The 19,187-nt window shown below is 40.9% G+C and overlaps 1 protein-coding gene and 1 pseudogene across 1 annotated transcript; one reads left to right on the plus strand and one right to left on the minus strand.

The window, feature by feature from the left end:
* The first annotated feature begins 2,637 nt into the window (after positions 1-2,637).
* Positions 2,638-19,187, plus strand: LOC117256559 (uncharacterized). The gene is made up of 6 exons (XM_033626042.2): positions 2,638-2,786; positions 10,687-10,725; positions 11,701-11,976; positions 13,048-13,317; positions 17,746-17,850; positions 18,014-19,187. Exons 1-6 carry the CDS (start codon positions 2,693-2,695, stop codon positions 18,016-18,018), a joined length of 789 nt encoding a protein of 262 aa, XP_033481933.2. The 5' UTR covers positions 2,638-2,692; the 3' UTR covers positions 18,019-19,187.
* LOC144464140 (uncharacterized) lies at positions 7,330-8,868 on the minus strand (annotated as a pseudogene).

Genomic DNA, 19,187 nt, shown 5'->3' on the forward strand with positions numbered 1-19,187 from the left:
ATGAATGAACACATGTGGAGTTATGTACTTAACAAAAAAAGGTGAAATAACTGAAAACATGTTTTATATTCTAGTTTCTTCAAAATAGCCACCCTTTGCTCTGATTACTGCTTTGCACACTCTTGGCATTCTCTCCATGAGCTTCAAGAGGTAGTCACCTGAAATGGTTTCCACTTCACAGGTGTGCCTTCTCAGGGTTAATTAGTGGAATTTCTTGCTTTATCAATGGGGTTGGGACCATCAGTTGTGTTGTGCAGAAGTCAGGTTAATACACAGCTGACAGCCCTATTGGACAACTGTTAAAATTCATATAATGGCAAGAACCAATCAGCTAACTAAAGAAAAACGAGTGGCCATCATTACTTTAAGAAATGAAGGTCAGTCAGTCCGGAAAATTGCAAAAACTTTAAATGTGTCCCCAAGTGGAGTCGCAAAAACCATCAAGCGCTACAACGAAACTGGCACACATGAGGACCGACCCAGGAAAGGAAGACCAAGAGTCACCTCTGCTTCTGAGGATAAGTTCATCCGAGTCACCAGCCTCAGAAATGGCAAGTTAACAGCAGCTCAGATCAGAGACCAGATGAATGCCACACAGAGTTCTAGCAGCAGACCCATCTCTAGAACAACTGTTAAGAGGAGACTGCGCCAATCAGGCCTTCATGGTCAAATAGCTGCTAGGAAACCACTGCTAAGGAGAGGCAACAAGCAGAAGAGATTTGTTTGGGCCAAGAAACACAAGGAATGAACATTAGACCAGTGGAAATCTGTGCTTTGGTCTGATGAGTCCAAATTTGAGATCTTTGGTTCCAACCGCCGTGTCTTTGTGAGACGCAGAAAAGGTGAACGGATGGATTCCACATGCCTGGTTCCCACTGTGAAGCATGGAGGAGGAGGTGTGATGGTGTGGGGGTGTTTTGCTGGTGACACTGTTGGGGATTTATTCAAAATTGAAGGCACACTGAACCAGCATGGCTACCACAGCATCCTACAGCGACATGCCATCCCATCCGGTTTGCGTTTAGTTGGACCATCATTTATTTTTCAACAGGACAATGACCCCAAACACACCTCCAGGCTGTGTAAGGGCTATTTGACCAAGAAGGAGAGTGATGGAGTGCTGCGGCAGATGACCTGGCCTCCACAGTCACCGGACCTGAACCCAATCGAGATGGTTTGGGGTGAGCTGGACCGCAGAGTGAAGGCAAAGGGGCCAACAAGTGCTAAACACCTCTGGGAACTCCTTCAAGACTGTTGGAAAACCATTTCAGGTGACTACCTCTTGAAGCTCATGGAGAGAATGCCAAGAGTGTGCAAAGCAGTAATCAGAGCAAAGGGTGGCTATTTTGAAGAAACTAGAATATAAAACATGTTTTCAGTTATTTCACCTTTTTTTGTTAAGTACATAACTCCACATGTGTTCATTCATAGTTTTGATGCCTTCAGTGAGAATCTACAATGTAAATAGTCATGAAAATAAAGAAAACGCATTGAATGAGAAGGTGTGTCCAAACTTTTGGCCTGTACTGTATATCTGTATCTTTATGTGGCATATGTGATAAAAGGCCTATATCTTGTATTTAGAAGGGAAATTTCACTTGAGCATTACATTTCTGTGGTCTGTTACTCTTTACTTAAACTTATGTTGCAGTTTCTGTCATTATAATAGAATATAAACAGTGGACGGTCTATGCAGGTATACGAGGTATAACGACCTCAGTTTCTGACTGTTCACAGTATATCCACCTATCAGCCAAAAAACAACAACAAAGAAACACTGGAATATGTGGTATACCCTCTTCCTCCTCAGTAACATACTCATCTAGTAGTGCACTGACTCATCAGCTACCACCACAAAATTTAGTACAAATAAGATTTTTACATGATGGTAGTACCCAGCCTGTCAGTCCAGTGTTCACAGATATAGCTGAGTATTGTCCTCTAGTGGTACATTTATGCATACTTCAACACACAGGAGCAGAGGAGAAATGACTCAGTTACTGGCATGTGCTTTCTAAAAGCAATCAAGCTCACCTCTGCCACAATAAATAAATCCATCAATAAATAAGCCCATGAAATAAATCCTGAAATAAATAAATGAGGCAATAAATATATACATAGATATAAATAAAAATAAATAAAAAAAATAGGTTTTTATTTTAAAAAGTATGTTTTAAAAAGCACTATTTTTGTTTATTACAGGGGACTTTATTTCATAATGCCACATTTATTTATTCCAGATGACCTTTATTTGATAATGCAATATATTTATTTCAGTGGATTTTCATTTCATGACTCTACATTTACTTTTACAGCTCTGTTTATTGAGCTGAATGGGGTGTGGTTGTCTCACACCAAAACAGCTGCACAAGAATTAGCCAGCCAGCTGCAAGACTGTGAAATAAAAGTCCCTTAGGGCAAGGGTGTGTGTGACTTTTTGAAATATGGGGTCTAATGACATAACTAGAAGGTCACGTTTGACTGAAAATACCCCATGATCATAACTACATAATATAATATAATATAATATAATATAATATAATATAATATAATATAATGGTACAATAAATTACAACAAAAATATTTTTTTTAAATCCAACACTTAAATGTTAGGTGGGGCACTTGCCCTTCCCAGCAAGACTGGGCATGATGCGTTTGGGTGACGTTAGTTGACGATAGTTGTATAGGCTATATGTTCACGTTGACTTCAGCAACTATGAAGCTCCTTCCTCTTGTGTGTCTCTGTGCCCTGACTCGGTCCGGATTCACGTCAGCGGATGAAAACGGTGAGAAAAAGAAGGACTTACTGATATGTTCTGTTTGAAAGGATACAGCTGTGTACACATGTTGAGTCTGGAAACAAAACACTGCCAGAGTTATCAGTGGTGGGGTGGATGCCAGCACATCAACAGCAACACTGAGCTCCACTTTAAAATAAAGATGATCAAATATAGGCTAATGTGTTACATTATATACCCTAATAATTAGTGCAGATTAATGTTGGGAGATGTCGTTTAATTACAGCCGCTGTCTGAGTCGTACAGAGCTGTGCATTGGATGAGGGAGTCTCCATGTGCCAAACATAACAGAGTTGCAATGTCCGATTTGGAGTCAGAAATTCCGACTTCCTTGCGGAAAAGGAACGGGGGTGTCCAAAAGGTGGAGGCTGGAGGGAGAGGCGGTTGAGATCATCCTAACGTTTGCCTGACAGCACTGCTGCTTCACAGTAGCGGGGCGTCGTCCATCCTGCAAAAATAATTGCGCTGCTTCCTCTAATCAAACCAGATCGATATTTGTGGAAACAACTCTGATAGCCTACTTGTGATAAACTCTGGGTGTGTCCGCCGCCGGAGAGTCACTGAGAGTTTGGCTGATAGTTTTCTTTTAACAGGAAAATAAGAATAATGAGAAAAGGACCAGAGAGAGTTGTTTGCTCTCTTGCTTAACATGGGGCACATTCAATCTTAAAACAGTGTGCATTGTTTCGCAACAGTTTGCAGGTTAGGTGACGTGTTTCCTTGTAAACAGTGTGCAGTGAGCTGTGTGGTACATTTTCTCTTGTTTGGTGGGTGTATCAGAGGAGCACCCAATCAGCAGCAACATGTACACAGATCAGCCAAAACATTAAAAGTGAATAACTTTGATTATTTTGCTCCAATGCCTTGTTCTGCTGGGAAACCTTTGGTTCTGGCATTCATGTGGATACCACCCATGGGCGTAGCGGACGCGGGGTACACGTGGGACATGTCCCTCGCACTTCCCGTATCTTCCCCCGCACTGTTTTACAGCCATTACAACCGTTCAATTCGTTTTTAACATATGGTAACGTGTTTTTCCGAGCTGACTTTAAACGCACCATGAGTAGGCGGCGCCAGTCCTGAGTAACAAGGAGGAGACAGAGAAAAACTCAGGGTTTATTGAAGAAAACCTGCCAGCGAGAAGGTTAGGTTCACAGACTCAGTTGCCATGGTGATCGACTCATAGTTTGATTTATCTCTCTTTCTGGAACTGAAAACCCAGACTTTCCCTCATTTCAGGGTTAACATACTCAGAGTTTTCACTAAACCTGCTTTCTGGAATACTCCTCTGTGCTGCTGCTGAGCAGTGCTAGTCTGGGGCCGTTTAGTGGCCGTTTTGGTAAGCAACCGGAACCAGGGCAAGAGACAGGATCCGGAATTCGATGGATGCGCCTTTCCGTCAAAATAAAAGCACCAAGCTAATAAAAATGCGGTGAAACTTTTTAATTTAAAGAATATAAATTACAAGAAAACCCCAAGCCATTAAGTTAACCTTTTTCTTTTGTTGTATTTAATTGTATTACAAGTTATTGTCTATTTCAGTTGTCTGTTTTATTTAATAGGCACTTGATCCTAGTTTAGAGAATGTGAAGGTGACGTCACGCGCATTGCATTGTGGGGCGTCAGCGCCATCTTTAGAGGAACGCGGGTGTAAACAAAGCAGTGAAGGGGAATACGAACATGAAGCAAAGGAGATGAAGAAGGGCAAAGAAAATGACAGAGGACCCTACCACGACAAACTCAAATTAAATGCGAGGCAAAGGTACATAGAGAAGCTGCAAATGCTTAACAATGTCGATCCCTACGATATAACGGCCAAGGACTGGAGTCAAGACCCCGCTGTACTCCCGCCACTGACGTATCCCGACATTGTAAACTATCTGGTTTTTGGACTGAGTGCATATACTTTACAAGAATTTAAAAGTTATAAATCTTTAGAAGCCCATGAGCAGTTCTGCAGCGGATGGGTGCAAGATTTACTCATTCACAAGCCAGAAAACTCAGCGAACACAGTCGTACTAGCAAAGGTAAGGTTGCACTGTTTTTGTCGGGGATGAATGAATGACTGAATGAAAGAGTTTATTTCGATAAGCAAGAGTACAATATATACAACCATTATATACAAAAAAAACCCAGACATGTAATGAAATGACATGAAATGTAAAAAAGAAAAAACAATGTGCCTAAAGCTTGTGGATCATGGATCTTTGTTGTTTCTTTTTCTGTCAGAGGTCGTGCACTCCCAGCGTCTTAGCGAGGTTCCTCTGAAGGCTTGGGTTATACTCAGCTCAACTGGTGTAGTTCAGGCAGCTCATTGTACGTGCATGGCTGGTGTTGGCGAGACATGTACACACATTGGTGCCTTACTTTTCAAAGTGGAAGCTACTGTCCGGTGCAGGGAAGTGAAAACAGTCACAGACAAACCTGCATACTGGATCCTACCTGGTAATGTCAACAAAGTGCATGCTGCTGAGAGTCATCACATAAATTACCCTTCTGCTGCCTCCTCCCGAAAATCCCTGAACAGACTCCTGGATGGTGAGACTGACAGCAGGCCCGGCTTGAGGACTCGTGCCAGGAAAATCAGCACACCGCTACCATCACCAACACCTTTGGAACTGAAAAACTTCTATGCAGATCTCCATAAAGCAGCTGGTGGCAAAGCTGCCAGACTACTGTGAGGAGTTCAGAGATCCTGTGCAGCCTGTAACAAAACCGAAATCTCTTGTCTCTCTACGTGACACTAGTATTGTTGGATGTGAATATTCAGTTCTGGAACAGCACTGCCAGTCACTAAAATCACAAGCTGAAGTGTCAGAGAAACAAGCAGAACAGATAGAGAGGTGCACACGAAAACAGCAGAAATCCTCATTGTGGTTTTCTGCGCGAGCTGGCAGGATTACAGCCTCCAATATGCATGCTGTTTATGCAACGGATTTGAAGTCACCAGCTCTGTCAACAGTAAAAAAGGTTTGTTATCCTAAGGACAACACATTTACCACATCCGATATGTCTTGGGGCATAACAAATGAAGGAGAGGCAATGAAGACGTACATTGAAAAAACCAGGGGACAACACAACAGTCAAGAGGTTGCCACATGTGGATTCTTTATCAACCCCACTTTCCCTGAAGTAGGAGCATCACCAGATGGCACAGTGAGGTGAATTTGTTGTGGTAAAGGCTACATAGAGATTAAATGTCCTTCCAAATACAAATACAGCACCATCCATGATGCTTGTTTGGCCAAAGACAGTAACTTCTGCCTTCAGCTTGTTGATGGGGAATTACAACTAAAACATGGACACCCCTACTATGCACAAGTCCAAACACAAATATGTGTTACAGATAGTAAGTACTGTGATTTTGTAGTTTGGACACTCAAAGACTGTGCTATTCTGCATATACTGCCAAACCCTGAGTTTTGGAGGGCACACCTACAGAAGGCACAACATTTTTTCACAGCAGTATCTTTGCCAGAGCTGGTTGCACAGCACTACACTAAGCCAGTGTCCCAAGTGTCAGAGAGAAGGCCTCTGAAGGAACTGCAACAACACAGCATGAAGAAGGGGAAAAAGAGGGATGGAAAACAGTGTCAAAATGCAATGGAAAGACAATGGTGTCTCTGTCATGGACCAGAACATAAAGATGACATGGTTGCATGTGATAATGAAAACTGCAAAATCCAGTGGTTTCATTTAACATGTGTTGGACTCAAGGATGCACCTGCAGCAGATGACATCTGGTTTTGTAGCTCCTGCTCAAAGTCATAAGTTCATGTCTGGCTGGGCTCTACAATAGGCCAACTGCCTCCTGTGTTAACACTAAATGCCACCTGATAACCACAGTTAAAGCTAGACTTTATAGAGTTGTGATAATTAACATTTTAGCTCTGCACACCTCTCAGCACACCAAGTGGTAGTTCACAGAGAAAAGACCACTCCTAAATGTCAGGGCAGGATAAAGAGTGTCGTAGCAAAACTGATTCCGTCTTAAGTCATTACCTTTCTGACCTATTGAAAGATGTAAATATGAATGTTAAAATAAATATGTTGAAATAACAATGTTAATAAAGTATTCATGTCAGCCAGCCTGAGATCAGTTTGTGTTCATTGATCATCCACAAATATTTATTCATCAACTAGAAAATAGAAAATCTTCAACTAGAAAATCTTCCTGTTACACTGATAAACATGATAAAAAAGAGGCAATAAAATATCTGCTAGACCTAGCTAGTTATATGGGTATTATTCATTATTACCTGTTTGATGACTAAAATGAAAGACAGACACATTTGAATGCCTTTGTAAGGTCTTTATTTCACTTTAAGAAATTTGCTGTCTGTAAAGACAGAGTTACAAAAACAGTAATCAAAAGTTGTGGTCAATAATTCACCACAATTGTCTGACTGGTTATTTTATCTACAGTATCTCACATAAGTGAGTACACCCCTCCCATTTTTGCATATAGTGTTGTCCCAGGAAAAGATATAATAAAATATTTGCAAAAATGGGAGGGGTGTACTCACTTAAGTGAGATACTGTACATTTACTCACCATCTATGACAACATACCAGACACATTAAAAACAAAGTTGCAAAAAGAGTAATATAAAGCAGTGGTCAATCATTCATCACAATTATTTGACTGGTTATTTTATCTTTGTGTACTATCTATGAAAACATACCAGTAACAGTAACCAAAGTTTTCACCAGTAGCCTCAGCTACCTGACAGTCTTTTTTTTTTCAAACACTACAATGTAGGCGTAGGTGACTGTGAAGGTAACTGTCCCAGCACAACACTCGGACACAGGTTTGTGAGAGCACAGCAAATCACAACAATTTTGTCCAATAATGTGACTTGTTCACCTTCACACGGCAAAACCATGTCAATGGGGATTTTTGAAGACAGTATCTGGTATTTGTTTCGGACAACACCGATGACTCTCTCCACGTGGATCCTCAGGTTTGCGAGGGATCTTGTTTCTTCCACATCCTTTGCGTCCAACTGTCGCTGACCCTTTGTGAATGTTGATGTTCTTACTTCAGCACACATCATCCCTACACTCTCCCTGATGTCAAAACCGCGATCTGCCAACACCATGTCACCTGGCAGAAGTTTATCCAGAAAGCCACAGTTCTCTGTTACTCTTTTGTCACTTGTTCGTCCACCCCAACCTTTGGAAATGAAAGAAATCACTCCTTGAGGAGTTATACCTATTAGGTATTTAAGTGTGTGGCTGTGCTTGTAATGTGAAAATGTTTGTGCCCTTGCATGAAGGTTGGATGGCCTTTTAATAAAAACCTCAAACAGTCTATAATGGCAGCTACTCGATTCCCAAATGTCTCAACAAAGTTATGTGGCATACTGGCTTGTGTCTCTGTCTGGCCAATGCACCATTGGAGCCAGGCATGCATACAGAGCATTAATAGTTTGTTGAAATACAGCACTCACTGTTCCTCTGTGCACATCAAATAGGTGACCGATGTGCTGCAATGGCAGATTCAATCTCAGACGCATGAGAGTGATCAGTAGCATTTGAAACGGAGTAAGCTTTCTTTTCCCCTGTGGCAGAAGGGGAGTTACATAGCACAACAAAGAATAAAAACTTTCATAATTTGTAAGTCCGGTGTAATATTTTACTCTGTTATTATCACACTTCAGAAACTCCTCTGTCATTTCTCTTTCGGCAAGTTTACACTTCAGATTTCTGTTTTCCTCCAGTAGACGGTTGATTTCATCACACCTAAGCTTGCACATCTCGCAATCCTCTTCACACTGGCCATCAGGATGTGGCACTGTGCTCGCTTCATGTTGTGCCCCGTTTTCCTCTTCTTCTTGTGTGTTGTCCTCTCCTTGATGAGACCTCTCCTCCATTCCTTGTTGTGCTCGGTCCTCCACCTGAAGTTGCGCCATCCTCTCCTCTCCTTGTGAGCTCTCCTCTGCTCTGTCCACCACTTTGTCCCCTGCCCTTTCCTTTGTCTTCTCATCTTGGTTTTTATGTCTCTTCAGCTGACGTGCAAATTTGTCAGGAACTTTCACCTCGTTGTGCCCCAAAAGCAAAGACGGCATTCAATCAGGATGAGTTTCCAGCATTTCATATGCAGGTTGTCCTATGCATACAGAAATAAGTGTAAATTAAACCCAATAACGCAAATACTAACATTTCACAAACATTTCGTTAAGATAGAAACAAAGTTGAAGATAGTTTGGATCACAATCTAAAGTGGAGAACACAGTAACGTTGGTGTCAACAAACACAGACATACACGTATTTAACGTTACCATACACACACACCCTGGGCCTAAGTTAGACACCAATATGTAACAGCAAAACACCAGAGTACTCACCTGACTGAAAATGAAGAGAACATACTCTCATATGTTCAGGAATACTGTTAAATGCGATGTTTTTTCTCCTTACTGCTGCAACCCACCCGATTCGTCGTCTTTTTGTCAGCTCCTCAACTTGCGGGCCTTTGGTTTTTTTCCACTTAGGAAAGGAGAAAAAGCGGATTCCATTGTCCAGTTTTTTGCCAGATGTATCATGTGATCGACTGTGGCAGTTTTTAACGCAGCAGTACTGTCCGACCATGATTACTTAAAATGTTGACCTCGCTTGAAGAGCTAGCTTCCCGCTTTACACCCATAGACATATATACACCCGCGTTCCTCTAAAGATGGCGCTGACTCCCCATAATGCAAAGCGGCGTGACGTACCTTCACATTCTCTTATCAGAGAACATATAGAAAAGGACATGTAAACGTGTTTTACCATACCGGTGTGCTGCCATGCTTGTTTATCCCTCTAGCTCTGCTTTCCAAAGCGCGGCCGAAATATATCTTGCCAGCTCTAGATAAAGCCCAGCTGGATACTAACCTTACTCCAGGTGGAGGTGTCTCGTCCTCGGTCACATCCAGACCTTGAAAATAAGGCTGCAACCGGTCCCATTCCTTGCAACAGAGGCATTCCTCTTCTGTGGGCACTGGGGCACAGCATTCACAGGTACACCACCAATCTCCAGAGCTACGCAGCCTTGCAGCAGCCATTCCTCCTCTCTCGTCCTCTACCTGTTGCGCCTCTCTCTCTCTCCTCCTCCTCCTCCGTTCAGGTGACCGTCTGGTTCTGCCTTCCCACTGTTGCTGCTTGTTCAGGCACAGTATGAGATCGCTGCTTGTTCTCGTGATATTTCGGCCACGCTTTGGAAAGCAGAGCTAAATTGTAAACAAACATGGCAGCACACCGGTAAGGTAAAACAACACGTTTACATGTCCTTTTCTATATGTTCTCTGACATTTAGCCTAACGATATGAGGCGGTCTTTGTGGAAAAAAGCTTGTTTAGTGGACTAACTTTGCACTTGAAGGGATGCCTGTTCACTTACATTTTAACAGGTCTGATGCTACGGCTGTATCTAGGCTAATGGCTAACATGCTAACTATTATCTGTATGTCACTAGTCACTTGAACCAAATTTAGGACAATAGGAGACGGGTTGAAATAAACTGAAATTTTCCTTTAAGATTCTTCATGCATTGGAATGTACATAAAAAAAAATATGAAAGTACCCTAAGGTTATTATTTGCTAGTGCATTTAGGTCATTTTTGTGTGTGTTTGGAACATAATTGGATTTGAAATAAACGTTTTGCTACATCTTGTTGGGGTTGACAGTGAAAACTACACCTGTGTTTTTCCCATGTCTTCAGCCATGTCAAATAGTCCACATTAAACTTGTTGTTTTTGAGTGCTTTTCTGTCACAAACCAGTCTATTCTGTGAATGTGATTCAGTTTAAAATGGAAATAAATTCTGTTCAATAAACGGAGAAACACATTTTTGTTTTACCTAACTGCAAAGTTGAGGATATCATATGTTTTGTTTTACCTTTTAGATGGTGTCTTAAAAGACAGATCACAGGAAAACATCCCAGGTGAGTCCTGATTTTGATTACATCACTCTCTACCTCCCACATGTACAGTATGTCCAGTGTGTACAGTTTTGTCCAAGACAAAATGGAAAAGGAACTGGACAAAAGGACATTTAAATACAATTAAAAACGCAATTAAAGAGCCAGAGTACAGAAAAGTCAAAATTACTAAGACGGGTATAAGATACAAGAATAAAAGTTACAGTGCAGTGGAAGAAATTAACTAACATTTGTTTTAATAAAAGGCAGCAGCAAACAGAAAAATCTTCAGCTTTGCTATTAAGGAGCTGAGAGTTGTAGCAGATCTGCAGTTTTCTTGGAGTTTATTCCAGATATGTGGAGCATAAAACCTAAACGCTGCTTCTCCATGTTTAGTCTTGACTCTGGGGACACAAAACAGACCTGTCCCAGATGACCTGAGAGGTCGTGATGGTTCATAGTGTTGCAGAAGGTCAGAAGTGTATTTGGGCCTGGAAACATTCAGTGCTTGTACGAGCCATGAATTAATTTAGAAAGGAGTGAATATTGTAAGATGAATAAGATTTGGGATGGTTTACATTTTTGTGATTGCGGTTGTTGGGACAGCTGGGTCACATGGATCATAATCTATATGAGTAACTCAGGTTCATTTATGTGTTTTTTGTCAGTAAGAGACTACAATTTTCTTTTGTTTGCTGTGTTTGATTACAAGTTTGTGCACGTCACAGTAAGTTGATTCCTTTTCATTAATGAATTTATTTAATGTACTTTTGGATCTCAGCAAATCATTTTCATTGGTATGCCAGACAAGTAAACCAGACCCGGCCTCAGCCTCTCAGACCTCAGAACTAGAGTGATGTGAAACCACGCATCAAATGTCTGGTGTTAATGATTCAGAAATGGAAAACCAACCTCTGCAGATAATTCAGCTCCTGGTAAAAACTTACCGAACATCTGACATTCCCTACAAGTTATATTGTATGTATAATGTGTTCACAGGTGCAGCTCCAGAGCCGTACATAAAGATACATGAAGCAAGGGACTGGTCATTGCTGGTGTGTGAAGTTCGAGGGGTTTTTCCAAAACCTAAAGTAGAGTGGAAGAGCGGTGCTGGAAACATCATTCCTGCTGAGCAGACACAGGTCTCAGATAAAGGAGGCAGCTTCGACATCACTGTCTCAGTAACTGCAAACAAGAGTAACTACTATCGGTGTGTAGTCACACAGGAGGAAATCAAGCATCGGATTTCTGCTGAAACTTATCTGTATTTCGAGAGTAAGTGTAATTTTAGTATTCATGTGTTGATAGTTTTCACAGATGTTAATCTGTTTTTGGCCGAACTCAAAGTGAATCAGTGCGGAGCAAAGACCAGTCTGATGTAAGGTTTCACTCTGAGACTCACATTTCATGTGTTTAATTTCAATATAATTTATTTGACTCAACAAATGTAGCATAAAAATGTAAGGGTTGTATCCAAATATCTTCACTGTATATGTGCGTCTGTCATGATCTGAGTCAGAAATGGTGTTTGTGACTCCACATGTTTGGTAGAAGTTAAATGTTTTGAAATACGAGACCCTGCCAAATAACACTGGCTGTTAAAATCGAGTTGTTACTCTGTGCTGTCTTTGATTTTTCTTCCATCTGAAATTGCTGTTACTGCATTTTTATGCAGAACTTATTGAAATTTGGCACAAACGTCCACTTGGACTCACAGATGAACTGATTACATTTTTGTGGTCTTAAATCAAATGAAAGGTCAAGGTGACTGTGATATTTTCTGACTCATTCTTGTTAACATGAAATCTCAAGAACACCCAGAAGGAATTTCTTCAAATTTAGCACAAACGTTTACTTGGACTTAATGATAAAGTGATTAGATTTTAGTGATCAAAGGTCAAAGTCAGTGTGACATTGCATCTGTCTCTTTTTCATCTACGCAATATCTCATGAAAGCCTTCAAGGAGTCTTTTCAAATTTGACACAAACATCCACTTGGAATGAAGAATAAACTGATTAGAGTTTGGTGGTTGAAGATCAGAGGTCAAAGTCAGTGTGACCTCATAAAACATGTTTTTGGCCATAACTCGAGAATTCATATGCCAATTATGACAAAACTTCACACAAATGTCTAACAGGATATAATGATGAAGTGATGACATTTTATATCCAAAAGACACAAAACACAACAACAAAACTTTATAACATTCTGTGTAAAACACTTTTGTGGCCATTAATCAACATCATATCTCAGGAACAGAAGGGGAGACATTTGATCAGATATTGAATTGGTGACACTAATCTTAAAACTGTTTTATGATTATTTTGTTTCTATTATGTTCACAGGTGCAGCTTCAAAACCATCCATCACTACACTTGAGCAAACAAAGGATTGGTCACTGCTGCAGTGTGAAGTCCGAAGCCCTTCTTCAAGACCAAAAGTAGAGTGGCAGGACAGCGCTGGAAACAAACTTCCTGCTGAAGACACATCGTCTGCACTAATACCAGACCGTTTTACTCTACGAACTACTGTGACCAAGACTGACTACTATCGCTGTGTGGCCACACAGGAGGAAATCAACCATCAGATTTCCGCTAAGACATATGTGTATATCGGTAATATGATTCTTCCTCGTAATATTTTCATATTTAATTATTTTAACTACTTGTATGTCAATGTGTGTTCAGACTGAGCACAAGGGAACATCAGCACAAGTTAAAAAATGTTTCAAACCAAATGAAAACTTCTCACGTAAACTGACGCCAGACTGCCTGCGAAGAGCAGCGCACCGAAATTCTCGCGCGAGCCGGAGCACCTCCGTTCACATCAGACGCGCATTTCTTCACGCCGGTCGACAAGCGATTCTGCTCCCAGCTGTTGTTTTTCCATCATGGGTAAGTGCACGGCTTGACACATTCGCTCGTGGCGAGACTCAACGTCACTGAGCTACAAAGTTAAAGAGGCAACAGATAGGATTTGGTTTTTTTTAAGCTTGGCGCCACCCAGCGTCAGCGGTGTTGCTTGCACTGTCGCAACGACCAAAATGACCGTGGGGATCAGAGATAATCAATAAAATGTAGGCTGTAAAGCCACCAGTATACCTCTATGTATATGTAGAATGAGAAGTTGTGTGGACACTATAATAAATAAATGAGTAAAGAGACCGAGCAACAATTATCAGATTTATCTGAAGAAAAAACAAATAGTAATGCAAATAATTATACCAATATGTACAGTACCAGTACAAACAGCTCACAGGAATGGAACCCTGATGAGCAGCGGAGTTATTTTTCAACTGTCACCAGCTCACTATACATTATCCCACTTAGAACATGGCTTACTACTAAAACATTCAAATGTTACAACTGGCATCAATATTATTAAATTGCTGGCAGAGTGTATTGACAGAGGAGAGGCGTTCACCAGACAAACGGGAGGGGAGGAGAGGATTTTACTCCACTTCTCCCAGTCAGAGATGCTGGGTGCCCAGTAGCTGCGAAGGCTGCCCTCACATTTATGGCCAGTGACCGACATGATCTCCCTGCTCTCCAGGCCAGCTTGGGAGAGCTGTGTGGACTAACGTTAACTGATTTTGATGCTTGTCAGTCTAAGGCCGTTGCATTGAAAAGTCCAGTGTTCACAGCTGGACGTAACTTAGCTGGGCGATGTCCGTCGATAGCCGCCTCCGTGGGAAGAGAACAGAAGGAAGGGAGGGGGGTATCACTGTCCGAGGGCTGCTGTAGAATGGCAACGAGGATGTCAGCCGACCAACACTCGCTACCCGGTCCCTGGTTGCGGCGATTTGCGATGCTGGCCTGCTAGGAGTTAACTAGCAGCCAGTACAGTACAGTCCTCTCTCATCTAGCTAACATTTAGCCGTGTTACTTACTGATCCATTAGAAAGAAAGCTAGCTGGACATCGGTTTTGAAGCCTCTTTGGTCACGGATTTCCCTCCATCTCTTGAACGCCTGACTGAGGTTTACTCTTGTTTTTCCTCTTCTTTTATCACTCTCCTTTGCCTCCTCAGACAGCAGAGCTCATATTCTTTTGCTAGGCCGTTTTTCACTTTGTTTCCAAACTTTTTCCGTCTGCCATTGTGCTCGTGACTCAACTATCTCATGCCCAACTCCTCATAAGGACCTGCTCCAGTCCCTGATTGCCTGACCGACCAGTTTCGCAATACATGACGGGTTTCCTGCCGTAAAGCAGATTTTTTTCCCACGAAATTTCGCCCCTGGTGGCAGGAGCTTATTACAAAGATTGCGAAGCCACTAAATAACCTATGTAAACACTGATAGTCTGATTTTACTGTGGCCACTACCCTGTGCAACCCACATTATTTTCATAATGATATATGTAGGAAAAGATGCTATCTGTTGCTCCTTTAAGAGGGAGTGTGGGACACACAACACACAAGAGTTTAGTGAACCTCACATACTAACCCAAAAATAGATTTATTTACAGCTGTTGCAACCTGAGGGGCTGGGTCAGCATGCTATGTTGAGTCCATAGCCAGAGTTTACATCCCATGAAGGTGGCTCTCTTTTAACCTGGCAAGATCACCATTGGAACCCATACTGCAGACCTAACCTGTGGCCTGTATACCATCGAATCATCTACAGTGCCCTCCGAAAGTATTGGAACAGTGAGTCCAATTCGTTTACTTTTGTTGTAGACTGAAAACATTTGGGTTTGGCATCAAAAGATGAATAAGAGACAAGAGATCAACATTTCAGCTTTTATTTCCAGGTATTTACATCTGGATCTGATACACAACTTAGAAGATAGCATTATTTGTAATGGAACACAAAATTTTTAGGTGAGCAAAAGTATTGGAACATATAAACTTAAAATAGATTAAAGTGAATGAGACTTAATATTTAGTTGCAAATCCTTTGCTTTCAATAACTGCATCAAGCCTGTGACCCACTGACATCACCAAACCTTTGCATTCTTCTTTTGTGATGCTTTTCCAGGCTTTCACCGCAGTCTCTTTCAGTTGTTGTTTGTTTTGGGGGGTTACTTCTTTCAGTCTCCTCTTCAGCAGGTAAAATGCATGCTCTATTGGGTTTAAGTCTGGAGACTGACTTGGCCAGTCTAAAACCTTCCACTTCTTGCCCCTGATGAACTCCTTTGTTGTTTTGGCAGTGTGTTTTGGGTCGTTATCTTGCTGCATGATGAAGGATCTCCCAATCAGTTTGGCTGCATCTTTCTTTAAATTAGCAGACAAAATGTTTCTGTAGACTTCTGAGTTCATTTTGCTGCTGCCATCATGTGTTACATCATCAATGAAGATGAAAGAGCCCGTCCCAGAAGAAGCCATGCAAGCCCAAGCCATGACGTTACCTCCACCGTGTTTCACAGATGAGCTTGTATGTTTGGGATCATGAGCAGATCCTTTCTTTCTCCAAACTTTCGCCTTTCCATCACTTTGGAAAAAGTTAATCTTTGTCTCATCAGTCCATAAAACTTTTTCCCAGAATTTTTGAGGCTCATCTCTGTACCTTTTGGCAAATTCCAGCCTGGCCTTCCTATTCTTCTTGCTAATGAGTGGTTTGCATCTTCTGGTGTAGCCTCTGTACTTTTGTTCATGAAGTCTTCTGCGAACAGTAGATTGTGATACCTTCACTCCTGCCCTCTGGAGGTTGTTGCTGATGTCACTAACAGTTGTTTTAGGGTCTTTCTTTACAGCTCTCACAATGTTTCTGTCATCAACTGCTGATGTTTTCCTTGGTCTACCTGTTCGACGTCTGTTGCTTAGTACACCAGTGGTTTCTTTCTTCTTCAGGACATTCCAAATGGTTGTACTGGCTATGGCCAATGTTTGTGCAATGGCTCTGATTGATTGTCCATCTTCTCTCAGATTCACAATTGCTTCTTTTTCACCCATAGACAGCTCTCTGGTTTTCATGTTGGTTCCACCTCTAAATGCAGTCTGCACAGGCAAAACCTATCATACTCAATCTGAAACTGAGCTCAGACATTCAGTGCTATTTATTGTTTGAATAATCAATGTAATTGGGAGACACCTGGGCAACAAAACACACCTGTCAGTCACATGTTCCAATACTTTTGCTCTCATGAAAAATGGGTGGGTTCAAACAAAAGGTGCTATCTTCTAAGTTGTGTATCAGATCCAGATGTAAATACCTGGAAATAAAAGCTGAAATGTTGATCTCTTGTCCCATATTCATGATGTCAAACTTTTGATGTCAAACCCAAATATTTTCAGTCTACAACAAAAATAAAGGAATTGGCCTCACTGTTCCAATACTTTTGGAGGGCACTGTACGTAGTTATCTGGCTTCACTAACACTAACATTGGCTGTCTAGTTAACCAGTTTGAGGAAGCTGGTTATCAACTAGGTCAGTCAACTCTGGGTTTTTACTAGCCAGCCACGTGCATGTTCATGTGAACGAGGCGGAGTTGGCAATTACAGGCAACATCATCAGAACCATGAACGAAGCACTTGTTATGAGATGAAATGAAATGGTGAAGCTAATTATCTGCTGTGATGTTGTTTTCATGGGACAGCAAAAAGTCATAGTCATCAGAAATGTAAATGATGACTTATAATCTTACAACAGAATAAGAAAATGTAGAAACACGAAATAATTTACAAATATTAAAAGTAGGCCAAACACTTACAAAATACTGGTAAGTTAGGTAGGCTCTATATGAAATTAGCATATAGTGAGTAGTTTTTTGCTATTAAGTTGTATGTTGAAGAAACTTTATAAGTTTTAACATTACATATCTTTGCACTGTATTCAATTGAATATAGGTCATAAAAGAGTTTGCAAATCATTGCATTCTGTTTTTATTCACATTTTACACAGTGTTCTAACTTGGTCTATTCCAACATCACCCTCCAAACTTGTGAGACCAAAACTACAACCAACCCCCAAGCTGTGCTGCCAAGCAGGAGGAAACTGTCAATAAATAGTCTGTGTGGAGACTGTGATGTCCAGTCTGATGTAGATGATATACAGTTACACTCTGAGTCTTCATGTTACTTTGACTTTTTGCCTTCTGTTTCAGGGTCCTCCACTGGATGGATTGTTGCAGTTGTAATTCTTGCCATTGCAGTTGTCGTTCTAGCTGCAGTTGTAGCCAAGCTTTGCATTACACTAAAAAGTAACGAAGGTACGTTTAAATTCTTTATTCTGTCAACATGTTCACGACAAGCAGACAACAGATTTTTTTGTCTTGACATTTGTTTTTTAAACATTCTGTTGGTACTTCCACTCAGGGTAGGATCAAGTCAGTTAGGATTTCCGTGAATATAATTTTATCATCCTTCCTGCAGGTTAAACAACAGAGACAACAGTACCCCTCAACTCCTGATATTCCCACATAACAATGGTGGATGGAAATGCACATTACTTTGCATTTTATTTTGCTCTTTTTCTGGAAATGCTGATACATTTTTCAACACTTTTGGATGGAAACTTGACTTGAGACGACAGGCTTTTTACTCCACCTGTGATACTTGCATATCGGACAACGTATATGCCAAATCAATGTATCTGTGATAGGCCAATATCGGCCAGTTTTGTTGGCTGACTAATATATCGGTTGGGCTCTAATCCAGACATATCCTGAGGTAAAGCTTGATGTTATTAAGTTTAACTGATGTACTGTTGAACCAAGGGTGCAATGCATGCTTTTGAACCCTCGTAGAACAGGGCCTACCAAAAGTCATACCTGGGACAATATGCACGATGCTGTATTATTCTACTTATTAAAAAGTACTGCAGCGAGATTATGTGTACAGTAGAACAAGAATAACAACATAAATGTTAATGAGCAGGGCCTCACATGTCAAATCCCCATGCAACCATTCTGCATTTTGGTACATATATACTATGTCTTCATATAAATGCATGCTTGTTATAATTTCTGCAATACCTCATGTGTCATAATAACTTGTCAGAAATTGATTGCCATGTGGGAATTTATTTCATTTTAATCTTATTAATTGGGTTTTATTCTGTGATTGATGTCAGGTTTTAGGTATCGTTCCGCAGGTGAGAGAGCCCAACTTTCAAACATGTGAAGTAAACAATATTAATTCTAATTCTATAAAATCAAAACCCAAAGTTTTACTCAAAGTCGCCACCTTGTCCTCTTGATTTCTCCTTTTTTGAGGTATCACCTGTGCCAGCCAGTCCAGTTGAATTCTGGACCTGGATCTGCCATAACTTAGTGAGTGCTGAATTGCTTCACACTCTTCCCAGGTGCGTCTTTAACTTTCAACTGCTGAACGGTGCATTAATCCATCAAATCAGTTTTATTGGTAAACATCAAGGATATCGTTTACAGATGTTACCAAGTCTACACAGCGGTCCTCTTTCATTCATAAATCCTTCATTCTTGTGTCCGTGGCACTGACTTATTCCTCATTTATTTGTCATTTATTCATGTATTTGTCTGGTAAGTAATGTAGTTTGTAGTTCAATAAACATTTCATTTATAAAGAA

The sequence above is a fragment of the Epinephelus lanceolatus genome, chromosome 1 (assembly GCF_041903045.1).
Source record: "Epinephelus lanceolatus isolate andai-2023 chromosome 1, ASM4190304v1, whole genome shotgun sequence".
NCBI classification, from domain to species: domain Eukaryota; kingdom Metazoa; phylum Chordata; class Actinopteri; order Perciformes; family Serranidae; genus Epinephelus; species Epinephelus lanceolatus.